The sequence below is a fragment of the Mesoplodon densirostris genome, chromosome 13 (assembly GCF_025265405.1).
Source record: "Mesoplodon densirostris isolate mMesDen1 chromosome 13, mMesDen1 primary haplotype, whole genome shotgun sequence".
Taxonomy (NCBI): domain Eukaryota; kingdom Metazoa; phylum Chordata; class Mammalia; order Artiodactyla; family Ziphiidae; genus Mesoplodon; species Mesoplodon densirostris.
In genome coordinates this window covers 28,039,524-28,055,574 of record NC_082673.1, presented here as the reverse complement: position 1 = coordinate 28,055,574, position 16,051 = coordinate 28,039,524, and the positions used below count along the sequence as shown (strand labels likewise).

The following is a 16,051-nucleotide window of genomic DNA, read 5'->3' as shown; positions in this document are numbered from 1 at the left end:
AAAAGCATTTCAACCTTTAGCTCACTACAAATTTTTCCTTGGGAGATTATAGTTCTAGATCTATTCCAGACATTAGGTTCTTTATTGCTGCAACCAAACCCGGACACCACCCAGAGGTGCGCAGCGCCACCTCCTGGGAGCGCGGACAGAGCCAGCCAGCAGTAAGCGGCTGAGGGCCGACCACCTGTGTTAGGGTCTGCGTAGCTCTGGTGACTCAGACACTTCGGGTGGTTTCTGTACACATACCCCTGCGAGGAACTCCAGACTTAGCCGCGTCTTCGACGCCTCAGATGAGTAGAGGTTCCTAACCCAGCGAACGGCAAAGCATGTTGACGGGGAGGGTCCCGTGTTTAGGGAAGGATGCTCCACGGCTGAGAGGCTTCTGTGGACAGGACTACTTTAGGTGAGTGGGAACAAGCCCGTGAGCGGAATGACGCTCGGTGGGCGGGGCTTATCGCCGTCTGCAGACCAAGCTCACGGGACACGACTCCGCCCTGTGGGCGGAGCTTATCTCGGTGGGCGGAACTACGACCTGAGAGAGGACCGTTGGCTGGCTCCCTCATTCCGGAACTTCCTGGATCCTGTGCGTACAGCTGGCGTTACGTGGAGCTTATACCCCTGCCCGAGGGTATCGGAGGACTGGTGAGAGATTAATAAAAAAATTTTCCGGCGCGCTGGCGTGAAGTTTCTGAGGATTGAGACGGGATTGGCCGTCCGCGGGCTGCTGCCGTCGGGAGGCTCCGTTCCGTCGTCGCTTGCTGCCTTAGGCAGCCCTACTCGGCCGCAGGCCTGCTGGCTCAGGCCTAAAACCCCCATGCCTGCTGGGCCTTCAGCCCACGGCAGGGTACCAGTTTTGGGTTGTTCTGTTGTCACCAGTTTCCACGTGGTTGTTAGAGAAAATCCCTATCCCCTACCCCGACAGCTAGGCTCCCACCTTCTCCACGAACCTTCCTCGAGTCCCCAACTCGATTGGATCTTTCCCTTCTGTGACTCCACTCGTATGCTGTCAGTTACAGCACCTATCTTTATGTTTCTTGTGTTTGTATATGTTTCATATGTATGTATATAGGTTCTGTACCACACTTGGTACATAGTAATTGATTAATGAATACTAGATGAATGGTTGGATTTTGGTTACTTATTGGAAGGATTTTAGATTATTTAATTTAGGGGTGGTTTATGTGTATTTTCTGCTTCTATAATAATCATGTATTTCCTACTGTGTTCATTTTTATTTATTTATTTTTTCTTTGCGGTATGTGGGCCTCTCACTGTTGTGGCCTCTCCCGTTGCGGAGCACAGGCTCCGGACACACAGGCTCAGCGGCCACGGCTCACGGGCCCAGCCGCTTCACGGCATGTGGGATCTTCCCGGACCGGGGCACGAACCCGCGTCCCCTGCATCGGCAGGCTGACTCTCAACCACTGGGCCACTAGGGAAGCCCCATTTTTTTATTTTATTTTTTTTTAAGAAGAAGTTCTGTTGGGGTTCGGAAGCATTGCTGTCTCTCTTGTTCCTGAGGCTAGACATTGAAGGAGGAGAGATACAATGTGAGCAAAGGGAAGAAAGGAAGAATGTGCAAGGTGTCTTCAGAGAGTGATTAGTAGACTAGAGTAGGTATAGAGAAATAGCAGGAGATACCTTTGACAGATTGATGCTAGAGTCAGGTTTCCAGCAATATGTCAGGACCAAGAATATTGCTCCTTGTGGGTTGGAGGAGCCACTGAAGGATTTTAACATTGGGACGGTTCATTTCATACCACTACGGAGGATAGACTTGAATGCATGTGGCTTAAGCCAGGGGTTGACAGTCTTTCTGTAAAGGACCAAATAGTAAATATTTTAGGCTTTGCGAGCCACAGTTGTCGCAGGAAAGCAGCCACAGACAAAACATACATAATCGAATGGACGTAGCTGCGTTCTAATAAAACATCATTTACAAAGACGGGTGCCTGACCTGATTTGGTCCATGGGTATACTTTGTCCCAACCCAGAGTCAAACCAAATAGTCGTAGGGACTAAAGCAGTAACACAGTCCTGAACTAGGCAGTAGTAAATCATGTTTTTGTACTGCATTTTTATTTATATACGAGAGGCCACATCACATAATGAGAGCTCAGGATCTAGTCTGCTTGGCTTTGAATCTTGGCATTCTCTGACTACTAATAGTGCTACAATGGGCAGATTAACTTCTCTTTGCATCAGTTTTTTTTTTTTAATCTGTATAATGATAATAGTACGTCCTACGAAGTGTTGTTGTAAGGAGTAAATTAGTCAAAACACATAAAATGTTAGCATAGTGCTGTACATGTAGTAAAAGCTTAATAAATCTTAACTATTAATATTTTTTAAATTATTCCTCACGTGCATTGTTAAAGACAGGTTTCAGAGATGTTTCTCAAGTAGAATTTATTGGCTTAGTGTGTTTAGCTAGCTATAGAACAGAGATAATACCTACAGTTTTTAGGCAAGAGCCATTCACATAGAGGTGATGCGGAAGTCATGAAAGTAATTTAACGCGGGGGTTAGGAAGTGTAAGCTTAAGTACTGGTTTTGAGGAGGTGCGCACAGGAGTGAAAATGGGACAAGTAAAAAGGAATGAAAGAAGGAGGGAGAAGAGAGTCAGTCGTAGAGTATGAAAGGAACCAGAATGGAATAGCAGTATGTAAACTATCAGAAGGATGGATGGTGATGGTTAGCATTGTCCGATGCTGCAGAGAGCTGAAAGAAAACAACTGTTGTGTTGAGAATATTAATTAATGAATCTAACTGGCAGAAATTAATGTGGAGCCTCTTATGGGCCAGGTGCTGGAGATGCAGAAAAGAATTAGCTACACACTCTGCACTGAAACAGAAAAATCTAGTAGGACCAAAAGGACATGGAGATAATTTTAATACAAGCAGCAATTTTAAAAATAATCAGGAGGAAGGTGGAACTTCTTAGATTTAATTGGTACCTTTACTTCCAAAACTTAAATTGATTTACAGTTCATAAACATGGGCAACTGAATTGAGCTCCTTTTCTTTCTTGCCTAGACAATGGCCAAGAACAAACTAAGAGGACAGAAGTCCAGGAATGTATTCCAGGTAGCCAGCCGAAAAAGCTTTAAGGTTAAAAATAAAGCAAAGCCAGTTACCACTAATCTGAAGAAGGTTAGTATCACTTAAGCACTCTGACTTTATTGTTTACAAGAAAAGCATAATTGTAAAGCTACTGAAAAACTGAATGCTAATATTTAAAACAGGTTCTTAGCCTTTCCTACAAAAGCAAGATGATTGTTAAACATTTGTTTCAAAAAAGAAACAACGATGCAGAAAAATAACCTCCCTTTCTTGAATTCAAGTGCAAAAGGAAGAAGGCATTTTAACTGCAAATGTATGAGGCTCCAAGTAACAGTTTTAATAGTTTTCTCAGAGCATAGAAATCATAAAAAACCATGGTATGGAAAAATTATCTCTAAACTCATATATATTCAAGTAGCTTTCAACAGAGCCAAGACATGGAATGTCAGTCAACACCCATTCTTTTTCTTCTCAGTAAATCTTATTTCTCTGAGGATATCTATAGCTCAGATAAAAACCTAAAAATAGAAGATAAAATATTTTGTTTCTTAAAATACAAAATTTGAAAAGAAAGGAGTTGCTTTATCTTTTTTTTCAACATATTTGGGGAATGGGAAAGTTCTTCAAGATTAAGTAGACTCCTTAAAACAATTATTCAAGAAAATGTTTTCAAGCTTAAGTAGTAGGTGGAGTCCCCTCTAGAGGACTTAGTAATTATCATAATGGTCCATAGAAATGTGACATTTTATCTTTCAGTCTTCATGAATTAGCTGAGTTAAACTTTTTGGTGGAGCAATTTCATGACTTTGGAAATGCTATAAAGGAAATAAAGCTGGGTGATACGACTGGGGTTTGGGGGTGACAGTTTTAGATAGAATTGTCTTCAGGGTTGACACTGAAGCCAAGACCTGCCTGACAGGATCCAGTGATGCAAACTGCTGGGGAGTGTTGGGAGCAGCATGTTCTAGGCAGAAAGAATAGTGAGTGCAGAGACCCCCAGCTGGGTGAAGGCTTGGTGTATTTGAGGAAAATTATTTTGTTTGGATAGGAAGTCCTAGAAGCTCTACGGATGCTAATGGAAAAGATCTGTGGGTAGGCAGCCTGGTTGGAGAAAGTATCGAACACTTTTCTGAGAAAGCAGCCTAACTTAGGGGGAGGTCGTACGATCGCCACGTACTATATAAATGGTAAATTGAAGTTGGTGGCCACGAACTTAAAGTGAAGCCAGTCAGCCAGTTATGATTTTCTAGAGCTTCAGTTTTGGGTTCAGAAAAGGCTGATACCTGAGTTTAACTAGGTCGGCAGGGAAGTCTGATTGAGGGAGAGAAGGGAGGTTGAGTTAGGATGTGAAGGAGCGACTGATCAGTGGTCATGGAATCTGTGCAGGCTAAAGGAAAAAGCGGGGATATGAACATGTGAACAATAGTGAAATTGGTGGGAAAAGATTTCAGTGAGATTTAAGAATTATTAATAAAATAAGTGAATAGAAGGATAGGAGGTGGTGCAGTAACAGGTAATGATGCAGCCTAAGGTAATGCATGAGAGTGATGGCAAGGTAGGTCGTGGAAAAGACCCCTGGAGGTGAGGACCTGAAGAGATTAAGAAGCCATAGGATAGGTTTTTGTCGTAGCCACTAAGCAGCGACGCCAGGCGTGAGAGGGGTCAGTGAGCCATGGTTTGAGATCTTTCACGAAGGAGCAAGTAATCACGGTGTTGGTAGGTGACAGTAACGAGGACAGGGGTGTCAGAATGTCCTGATGCATAAGATGCAAAAGAGCCAAAAGTGTTGAAGGAAAAATGGTTGGGGAGCAGCTGTGAAGAACAAGAATACCACCCCCACCTTTCAGATTCAAGCGAGGACGGCTACAGGGGCCGCTGTCCTCAGGACACTGCCAGGCACTTCCATCAAGGAAGGATTCAGAGACGTACTGTTAGAAGGACACTGGAAGCATGCCATCCAGGTTCCTCATTTTACAGATGAGAGACGATAGCACCGTAGCTTAGAAACATAGTGGTCACATATTTTGGCCCGTTTATTCCAGGAAAGTCAAGGTATGAGGTATATCCACACAATTCTTATTTTAAAAAAAACAGAACCTTTTGTCTAAAATGTCCCAATAAGACTGTAAGAATTTTAGGGTAAATTGTCTCCATAAATTGGTAGGATTGATAAGAGTTTATAGATTTCGGGGGTAACAAGATTAAATTAAGGTAGCCTATATTTTTATCCTTAATGGTTGTGAGACCATGGATTAATGCTCTTTTTCTTTTTTTAAAAGATGAACATCGTGAATGATGAAAAAGTTAACATCGGGAATGAAGCTTTTGTATATATGCAAAAGGTAGTTGCATGGTTCGTCAAAGACCTTTCCCTTGAACCCGTGCAGAAACAGCTGGTGAGTGGAAATCACTTCCTTTCGTTCTGGCTAATAAACTCCAAATTTTCAAAGCAAATTTTCAAATGTATTGATTGTCATTTTTAGTATTTGGCTCTGTAGTATGTATAGCTTATTCAGACTTTAAAACATTGAGTCTAAAATATGGGAATTTATTGTTCTATTTCCAAAAGTACAACTAGAAGAAATTATATTGAATAATAGATTATATGTCAGTAGATTGTCATTTTTGTTTGCTATTGTTATCTAAATTTTTAAATGTAATTTTCTCTCCAGATTCCTCAGCAGTGTCATGAAAACGAACCAGTTGATGTTGATGAAGCTACAAGATTAATGGCTCAGTTGTAATACACTGGTGATGCATCAAATTCTCCAAAAAGACCAATAAATTAAATGCTTCATACAGTTTTATTTTAAAAAATCTTGTTAATGTACAGGCATTGGCACATTTTAAAAACAAACTACATAAACAGATCTTTCCTATAACCTAGGAAAGTGGAATGTCAGAAGTCAACAAAATGTGATAAACTTAAAGTGCTAAAACAGAAGGCACTTCACAAAATCTGTTCACTGAAACAGTTAACATATCCTAGTTTACACCCTTCACTTTATAAGTGGCAGTGAATGTCTGGATCAGAGGCTACACAGAAAAATGGACAGTCTCGTGGCAGTAAAAATGTAAGACAAACAAATGATGAGCCCTTGGCCAACTTCTTTTGTTTTTGATGACCTTAAGTCTACTTTAACTTTCCTCTCATATAAGGAAAAAAAAAAACAGAAGGATTCAGAATGAGAGGAAAAGTTGAAATTCCAGAAGGTAATTACTTGAGGGTAGGGAGTCGGTGGATATGAAATCACTTTTTCCCCTGAAGCAATCAGAATCCTTTGTTCTTATGGTTGAAGTTTTGTGAAGTAAAAAAGAAAGTATTAGGGAAGAACATTTCAGAATCAGTGAACTAAAAAGGCGTTACATTCATTATTTTAAATACTTAGGTTATTAAGACGTCTAAAATGTTACACAGTTAGAGGTAGATAACAGTCCCAAGTTTCCATGGAATCTAATAATTTAGTATCTGGACATCAAACAGATCACAAACTCCTTCATTATCATCTAAATTAAAGTTGTAGTCATCTGCCGGGGTCGGAGAAAGCCGTAAAAGCGGAAACACTGCAAGCAAAAAATAAATTCAGTGTTAAAGATGGTTTCTACATACAGGTAATGATGCCTAACATAAAATACTATCAAAAAATCAAGCCAAACTATGTTTCCCATGTTATACAGCAATTTTTTAAAAATACGTTATAGGAAATGTAATGATCAAATTAATGACTTGTATTTTGTGTATATTTTGATAGATTCTTCTTTAAAGACATTTTATGCATTGATTATAGGTGTTAGCTTGAGAAACAGAAGTTAATTTTTATTGGTTGAACTTGTCACTAAAATTTATGATTCAGAAACACTGGTCAAAGTATTTTCTCTGATCTGCTAAATAAGCTACCACTTTGAAAACAGAGAAAGGAACTAGACATAAATTAATAACTATGCTGAAATTCTCTGCTTTTATGGAAGTGTTTGATAAATGTCTAAGTGGTTACTGTGCCATTGGCTAATTTAACAGCTGCTACTTCCTAGGTCTCGGCTGTACATATTTGTTAGGAACCAGGACTCTGAATCCAAGAACTTTTAGAAAGGTGAGGCCCAGAGAGTAACTGCTAAAGTAACTACCATATTAGAGCTAGTTGATTTTTAAGAATTATTTCAGATTAGACGATGATGTGGCTAATCTTAGTAATACTGACTTCACATTGGCAGCTTGAAATTGGCCATGGTAGGAGTATTTACAAAACTATGTTTTCACATTTCCTCTTGACTCAGATACACTGTTTTACTCTTCTTGGCCAAATTCTTCAGGTGTAAAAAGGGCTAGTATGCCAACAATTCAGAAGTTTATTCAGTAAAGGTGATAAGTATCCCCTTATGAATTCTTTTTCCTCAAAATGCTGGCAAAAATTCTGAAGGATGCCTATAACTTACTATGAATCATCATAGTACATTAAGCAGTTAAAAAATATAGGTTCTTCATTTCTTTTAAATCATGTGCCACTCATAAATTCTAGAAAAGCCTTATTGATGTATAAGGTTATATTTATTAAATTTTTTAACTACTTACCATCAGAAGACATTAACTCATCAATGATATCTCCACTAATAGATCCCGCTGGAAAGAGAAATGTGATATAGAGTTTTTTACACTTCTCTTTATATATTTTAGCAGCAAAAAGGCAGTTATATTTAAACAGCATATATTTAAACACAGTAGATATTAAGCACAGTTATATTTAACATCAGCATCTTGATTAAAAGTACGAAATTAGGCTTTCCCTGGTGCCGCAGTGGTTGAGAGTCCGCCTGCTGATGCAGGGGACACGGGTTTGTGCCCCGGTCCAGGAGGATCCCACATGCCGCGGAGCGGCTGGGCCCGTGAGCCATGGCCGCTGGGCCTGTGCATCCGGAGCCTGTGCTGCGCAACCGGAGAGGCCACAGCAGTGAGAGGCCCGTTTACCGCAAAAAAAAAAAAAAAAAAAAAAGTATGAAATTAAAGTCCTAGAACTTTATGGAAACATAGAATTTTCAGGACACCTAATCTGTACTTGGCATTACTTTTAAACTTCTGAACTCAAGATGTAGTCCCAAAAACTCATCGTTTTCCCAAAACTGACTCCTCAGTTTTTAAAGTCAGTGTTACCGTATTTCTCCCTATGACCCAACCTTAAAAGTGCAACATCACTTTACAGTTCTCTTAACTTTATCTTCAGATCTCACCTATCAAAGGTTACTTACTTTGCCTAAAGAGTATTTCTCAAATCTTCCTTATGTCTCTTTCCAGTCCCATTGTCATCACCCCATTTTAGCCTCAGTGTTCTCTCACAGTTGCATAACTGCAAACATCTTACCTTCTGTCTTCATTGCCTCTAATCTCTTCTTCCCAGGGCCAAAAGCCTGTTCTTTCCTAATGACGTTACTTCTGTGTTCACTAATATACAGTTCTAAACATGGCACTTCCGTGGTCACAAATCTTCATTGTTTTATAGGTCAAAGTCCTAACTCAGTCTGATATTCAAGGCCCTCTCTAATCTGGCCCCAAATTGTTTTATTTCCAAATACAAAATCATGTACAGAAATGAAATGCTCAAAAGTTTCTTTAATGCTTTGTGAAAGCCAATGTACTAATTGTGTCTGAGCTAAACCATAAGCCTGCCTACTTTATTCTTCCCAATTAGATTATAAGCTTTTGAAAGATGACACTTTTCTGTTGTGCATCCCTATGGCCTATGGTGTGGAAATACTTATAGGGGAAGGATATGGGCAACAAGAAGCTGAAAAATATTCTGTGTCCAGTTAGATCTTTTTAGTCTCACTCTTACCTATTGTGAACTCAAAGAGTAGACCACATCCCAAAAGGATAAATGTAAAAATAAACAACTTGGAATATATACAATATAGTTTTTAAATTATCTGCAATACTACGTCTAGATTGCATGGCAGTCATTCATTCAGCAACCATGGGTCCTTTATTTGCAACCAGTAAGGAGTTGGTAAATACCTAGCCATGTAATAACCAAGGGAAAGGACTGTATGCTGAGGAAATTTTATAAACTTAAGAAATGTGGCCCCTATTCCTGATGCCCAGTTTTTAGCTATTTATCATTTCACAGATCAAACAACTTAGGAAGGCAAGATGTCCTAAATAATTGGAGTTGAGACCACTTATCAACTCTATAAAACTAAGCTTTCCAAATAAAAAGTGTAACAATAGAGAATACAGAGAAACAGGAGACATAAGTCACTATAGTTGTCCCTAGTATGATTTTTATTAAATGTAGAACAAATTTCAATTATATATACTAGAGTTACTAAGAGATAAAAGAACCTTACAAAGTAAATCTCAGATAAAAAGCTGAGATGTAAATAGTAAAAGGAGGGTGGGGGAACAAATTTGGTTTAATTCCAAAAATGGAATGCTAAGGAAAACTACAAATACATATATTTACATAGTCTATGAAACAACTAGTAGTAGTATAATTAAAGACAGGATCTGTTTTTTATATTTTCCTCATAATACATATTCCAGTGCTGGGCACACAGAAGACACAAAATTAATACTTGTTGATCGGGTTTACTATTTTGCCTCCTATACTAGATAACAGAATAACATCACAATTGAGAAATTCAGAAAAGCTCTCCAACTTGTTCAACACAGTATTCATATTTTCCCCTCTACTTTTTAAAACAAAGGCTCTGAACCCACCTGAGGATAAGTCTGTGGCTGGAGTCTGCTGAAGATTCTGGCTTCTTTCGGAGACATGTTGCTCAGGCAGGTTCTGAGTTGCCATGTTGGATTTCTGTGGAGGCACTGGAGTCAAGGGCTGAGAGGAAGGCTGTGTGAGGTCATCAGGTGGGGGAACAGGAAAAACCACGGGCTTAGAGGAGCTGGACTCTTTATTTATAAGCAGCACGTGGATAGGTCCTGAATGACTCTTTAGATTGATCTGGTATTTCTTTTGTCCATTCTGACCCTTTGAAGTTAGTGGGCATAAACAAATGAATAAAGGTCAACATTTCTAGGTAAGATGAAACATTAAAAATAAGACAGGCAAAGCTATAGGGACTAACTACGACAAAATTAAGTCGCTAAGTCAAAACATAGAGACCAAGAGTAGAATGGGATATTGAGTGCTATAAACCACTTGCCCCTAAAAGTAAGCTTTTCTTAAATACTGGGCATCAAAAACTCCCAGTTGTAGAATTCTGGAAACCATCTATTTGTGTGTAATTATACATGTCAGTGTGCAGCAGCGCTCCAAGCATTCTCCACATGTATGGAACTCCATCCCCTGGCATCGGCCACCATGGATGTGGTCATCTCAATGTGCGGTCTTAAATGGCAGCTATTTCACAGGTCGAAACTTTTTTTCATTCAGCAAAGCACAAAGACAACTGAGTTTTCCTACAGAGATATAAATGTAAAGTCCCTCCATTTCAGAAAGGTAATTTGTATCCCGAGGCTTCAGAAACCAGTAATGTAAATACCTAAATACAAAGTTCTAGAATAGCTGGGAGAAGAGAGGGAGGTGATAACAGTAATTTTTTCTACCTCTTTTTTGATTGTTATAGTTTTCAAATCAGTTTGTTTCAGGAAATTTGAATCTGAAAACTAAAATCATGAAATTTATATTAGCATAGAGTCAATAAATATCTCTGACTCAATAAGCCAGAAAATGTTTTTTAAAAGACCTAATTTAAAGCAATATATTATTGTTGATATTTAAAGTGAACTTCTTCCTCAGGATTGTTATATTGGTTATAGATATAGTCAAACTGATCTTTTAAGATTATTGACTATATCATTACTCATTCCTTGATGTCTTCTAGCTCAAATAAAATCAAATTTAAAAAAAAGTAAAATGTTAAGTGATTCATTCAGTCACTTCCATAATTTTACCAAAGTACTGAAGACATCTAAATTCAGATATCAGTACTTTCAAACAGACACCTTAAAAGCAGTAACGTGAGTGTTTGCAATTAGCTCATGTTCAGCTAAAGAAAATATATTTGTCCCTCTTGGAACAGTAGATCCATTTTAACAAAGGTTATCCTACATACATACCATTTCTGGAATAGGTACTTCCAACTGTGTACCAGAAGGTGCTTGAATGGCCAAAAGTGTATCACCTAGTCAAAAAAATTAAGAAATAAAGATTTTTACATTTTAGAAAATACCACTGATCCTGTAATACAGTGGCCCAGAGTGTGGGGTGGCCAAGAGTGTGGGCTGTAGAGTCAGAATGCTTGGATTTGAATCCCAAGCTAGGTAACCTTGGGCTTTGGTTCTTAATTCTGTAAAATGGAGGCAATATAACTTACTGCATAGGGGTTTTTTTGAGGATTAAATGAGGCAATATATGTGTTAGACCTTAGAACAGGTTAAATGTGTTAGCTCCATTCTCATAAACAAATTGCTTTCACCCAATCTCATGTCAAGTCTGAGATTCCTGAAACCTTTTAGCCTTAGTTAAATAACACTGTTTAGTTGAAGTATTTATACTACTTAAATGACTGGAGATACTAGAGATTAGGTATGATACAGTGAAATCTTAAGCTTAAGTGAACTTACTTTTGAAGCCAAATTCTACAGCAGTCTCTGCTGAGTTGAAGATTAAAAATACTTCCCCAAACTTTCCTTGAAAACTTGGGAAATATGGTGGCAAAGTAGAGCAATAAGCCCACATATATTACCAACGTAGTCTTAGATGAAAGATTCCACTTGGCAAGGTTTTCGGCAGATTATTTTTTGTATGTGCATGACACAAGACTGTCCTTTTTTAATAGGTCATGCACAATTAAATACAAATCTGTATGCAAAATTTAATTTTACTTATATATATTATGGAAATGAGCCCCCATCCCCCATTTTAGTTACTAATATATTGTCATCTTAAGGGGAAAACTTGGAGGCTGGGGATGGAATAGGGTGAGGAATAACTTTCCTGATTATAAAATGGATAAACCTTACTCTGTCCTCATGCTTTCTTTGGGTTCCATTTGTGACCAGCACACTTGCTACATATATTTTCATAAACAGTGCCAATGAGAGCCGTGTTCTAGTTCAAGTTTAGTCATTGACTCTGTGATTCTGTGACTTTGAGGCTGTTGCTTAATCGCTCTCTGACTTAGGTGCCTCTCCCACACATTGTTTATACCTACCGATGTGGGCAATGAAGTGAAAGCCGGGAAAAGCAGTTATTGTCATGGGAACAGAAATGAAAGCAGCCTATCAACACATGGCACTGTAGAGTGAGACCCAAAAATGTCCACAAGTCCTGAATATAGTGACTTAGGGTGAGTGCATGGAGAATTTTGAATCACGTTACACTAAATAGGTTGATCAAAGGAAGAATGTAAGAAAAAATTTACTAACAGTACTTACCATTAAAGCAATTACAGATGTCTTCATGAGTTACATAGGAAAATGTACTGTCATAGAGTTAAGGAAACATTTATATCAAGGTCTAGACATTTAAATTAAGATAATAAATCTGAAGACCAAAATAAAATGACCAAATGCATGAAGGGACTGTCACATATGGTCAGATGAAAAAGAACACAAGTCTTTGGTCTGAAAAGGCAAAGACAATCACATAAAGGTCCATAAGAGAAGTGTCCATCCTTTGCTCTAAGAAGAAGCCACTTTTGATTTCTCTGTCATTGAGAACGCTTGGGAGAGAGATGGAAAACACATTCCTCATGGAGACTGGAGCTTCAGGGGGAAGGATATTGATGGGAAAAAGGATGCTCTCAGTGGGAGTGAAGAGCAACTATACAAGCCTCTGCATCGAGAATCTTCTTGGGTCATAGTTTGGGGAATTGGGAGTGGCCACAATCTTGGAAAGCAGTGCAGCAAAGTGCATGATCAACTAGTTCAATGCTTTTTGAATCTTGGGGTTCCACAAGGCACAGTTGAAGACCCCATTATTATCAAACTGTTAAGGAGTTCTGATCATAGAAAGGAAATAACAAATGAGATCATGGACTTGTTCACCAAAGATAAGACAACACGAACAATAAATTGTAGACATTAGTCAAAAGTTCGTAAGAGGTGGTACAAGATAACTGTAGTTAAAATGTTCCATATGACTACAGGTAAGTTTACAAATCAAGAGAGTCACAGATATCTAAGAGAACACAATGACTGTAAGAAACACATGGAGTATATCAATAATGATGTTTCCCCCCAGTACAATAGACACTCCAGCCTTGGAACCCCACCCTCCAGTAAATACTGTCTTAGGGTTAATATTAGGCAGAATGTATCCTGGACTGATTGCAGGCCTGTAATATTTCATTTTCAAACCAAAATTAATTTTTCAAAACTTTGAGAGTTGCTGAATTTTTACTACTTCAGAACACTGAATGATTTAAGTACAGAACAATGATTTAAGTGAGTCTATGCACTTAACAATGACTTCCAAATTCGTAGACCCCCTAAGCACACTTTAGCTAGCATGTTACATCCTATCAGTGGGTAGACTGAATGTAGGTGAATTTGTTTTCTCAATGCAACACAGTAATGGTGCTAACTGATGCACTGTATAACTTAAAAAGGTAAAAATTTTAAAATATTAGTATAAATCATTAGAAGAATTATAAAATTAAAATGTTATATTCACTTGCAAAACTGAACTCTCTAAAAACACTAGAATAAAGTAACTGATCTTCAGACTGAAAGAATATAGATATTATGTATACGTATAGCTTATTTAAAAGGATATCTATTATTAATGGAGTCGTCCATCACATTTTTGATGCTTTGCTGTAGCCACAACTTCTGCTGATCAAGTTCTCTTTCTTTCAGTTCTAGATCTTCAATTTCGGCTTTAAGGTATCTTAATCTATCTATGACTTCTTTAGTATTACAGCCAGCACCTACACCTCTTAAAAACATATGAGAATTAATATCCCCAGTATCAGACCCAGGTAAACATCACTTAATTTTTGTAGTAGTAAAACTCACTGAATATATTCAAGACAAAAATCTTTACACTCTTCTAAAAATCAAGCAGTAAAATCCTTGGAAAATTTAAGCACCATATACCTCTGAACACGCTTGCTTAGACAATTTATTGCCAAGAACAACCAAAGTACAAAAATTCTCAACATGTTCTAGTGTGCTTTTTGTCTTCTAGAAGGTCAGGCTGGTGACTGAGGCACCAGAGGATGTCAAAGTCAAATTGTCACACTGGAAGTCTCACTATATAGACTGAGATGCTGGTAATACACATTATAGCCTTTTAATATATTTTGGTGGGATTTTTGGCTAAGATAAACCAAAAAATTAAGGCTAAAGGGGACAAATTTGTGGAACAGAAAGTGTTTATCACACTCAAACATCCAACAGTTAACAAATGACAACATGCATTTCAACTAACCATTATTTACAAAGTACATAATCCTGTGTATAAGACACAGTTCCTGTTTTCAAGGAGTTTATATTAGGTGGGCAGATAAATACCTAAGCAGAGAGGAATTAATAATACAAAGCAGTATGCAGTGTGTACCAAATGAGTAGCTTGAGGGAGAAAGTTAAGATTTGAATTTTAAGAGTGTAAATTAAACAGTGGAGTGAGCAAGCGGACATCCCAACATAGAAGTGACACATACAGAAGTCCAAAGAGGTGTGTCCAGGGACACAGGTGGGGCTGGTGTGACTAGAGTAGATGGCTGAAATAGAGGCCTTCAGAGAGGCAAATGGTAGAAAGGTCAGATCTTACAGAGCACTGAGAAGAAAAACAAAGGTTTTAGAACAGAGTACTGGTTTGTAACTTACTTCCATTGTATACTATTTTTTGACTTTTTTTCAATTAGGTCAATTCCCTCCAAGACATTGGTGATATCATAAATTCTTCTCTTTTGCCTCACTGCCAAAGTATCTGCAGCCTGTTTAAAAAAAGAAAAAAAAAAAAGGAAAGAACAATGAAATAAATTACATTTCGTATTTTAAGGCCAAAAAGGCTTTGGTTATTAAGGTCACAGCATGAGAGCCCAATCCTAAATCTGACCCAGTCAGCTGCTTGGGTATGTGCAAATCAACCCTCAAACACTGAAAATACCAAAGAAATTATTCCATTTAAAAGCCAGCAGATGTTGGAATGGAAAAAAAAAAAAAATTGAAGAGGTCGTGACACGAAGCCCACAAAAATTAAAGAACATAATAAGAATACTTCATATCACCTTATGGGCTAATCCTGAAAAGGCACTGCTAATTGTCACTTCCTATCTTACTTCTCTGTTCATAAACAGTCTTGTCTAAAATCAGCCTTAATTACTTTTTAAAACTTTGAAAAATTATATGTCAGCAGCTTTTAAATAATGAAGTCAAGATACTTGGGGGAAAATTCTGAATTATACACACATTGTAATACCTTGAAATACACAATCTGCATTTTGTAAACTCACAGTGAAAAGAGAGGAATGATCATGCCATCCCAACACAAAGCATAAAATCTACAAGAAATCAAAATCTATAGCACAGGTTGTGGTACAAGCAAACACAAAAGCTTGGTAGTTTCACTCACATTAGGTAAGACCAATGAAAATAATTAATGCTATCATGTCATGAATGAATTGAGGAATGCTGGGCAGTTCTTCTAACTAGTTCTCACTCACATGTCTGACATTTGTTCCCCAATAGTACAAACAGAACCTCTAAGACGAGGTTACCTTACAGCTCTTTTTTTCAGAGTGGATTAGACAACAGACTATCTTGGATGTGGAGTCACATTTTAAGATTCATGGTAGTAATGAAAAAACACATTTATGTCCTTACTGACAATATTCAGTACATATGTACAAGATTTCGTTTCATATAGTTAGTTACCAACTACCCCAGGGCATCACTACCTTCTTGATTCTGTAAAAAGGTACCTCCTACAAAAACCCAGGACAGCATTTTGTTTCCTTCCACAGGGAGCATGTGCAACCAACAGCAACTGCTTGCTTCACAGACGTGTGGAACCTATAAGTGAAATGT

At 38.1% G+C, this 16,051-nt stretch overlaps 2 protein-coding genes across 3 annotated transcripts in view; one reads left to right on the top strand and one right to left on the bottom strand.

Annotated features, from left to right (window-relative positions):
- The first annotated feature begins 524 nt into the window (after positions 1-524).
- On the top strand, positions 525-5,880 carry LOC132500546 (ribosomal biogenesis factor-like). Its single transcript, XM_060115603.1, has 4 exons — positions 525-642; positions 3,037-3,153; positions 5,343-5,459; positions 5,736-5,880. Exons 2-4 carry the CDS (start codon positions 3,040-3,042, stop codon positions 5,805-5,807), a joined length of 303 nt encoding a protein of 100 aa, XP_059971586.1. The 5' UTR covers positions 525-642; positions 3,037-3,039; the 3' UTR covers positions 5,808-5,880.
- Positions 5,849-16,051, bottom strand: part of E2F5 (E2F transcription factor 5) — a 29,621-nt gene continuing 19,418 nt past the window's right edge. The window contains exons 2-9 of one of the 2 annotated variants that reach the window (XM_060115601.1): positions 14,849-14,958; positions 13,794-13,955; positions 12,452-12,495; positions 11,132-11,196; positions 10,619-10,678; positions 9,773-10,040; positions 7,634-7,681; positions 5,849-6,627 (exon numbers count right to left, since the gene is read on the bottom strand). In XM_060115601.1, the coding sequence (XP_059971584.1) occupies positions 6,518-6,627; positions 7,634-7,681; positions 9,773-10,040; positions 10,619-10,678; positions 11,132-11,196; positions 12,452-12,495; positions 13,794-13,955; positions 14,849-14,958 (867 nt within the window). In that variant the 3' untranslated portion in view covers positions 5,849-6,517. The remainder of the gene's footprint in view (positions 6,628-7,633; positions 7,682-9,772; positions 10,041-10,618; positions 10,679-11,131; positions 11,197-12,451; positions 12,496-13,793; positions 13,956-14,848; positions 14,959-16,051) is intronic. The other variant, XM_060115602.1, reaches the window with a different exon arrangement.

Bases quoted from the DNA above. Each gene is read 5' to 3' on its own strand.
- LOC132500546 (XM_060115603.1), top strand. From the start codon at position 3,040: ATGGCCAAGAACAAACTAAGAGGACAGAAGTCCAGGAATGTATTCCAG. The intron at 3,154-5,342 runs GTTAGTATCACT...TTTTTTTAAAAG, and splicing joins TTACCACTAATCTGAAGAAG to ATGAACATCGTGAATGATGA. The intron at 5,460-5,735 runs GTGAGTGGAAAT...TTTTCTCTCCAG, and splicing joins AACCCGTGCAGAAACAGCTG to ATTCCTCAGCAGTGTCATGA.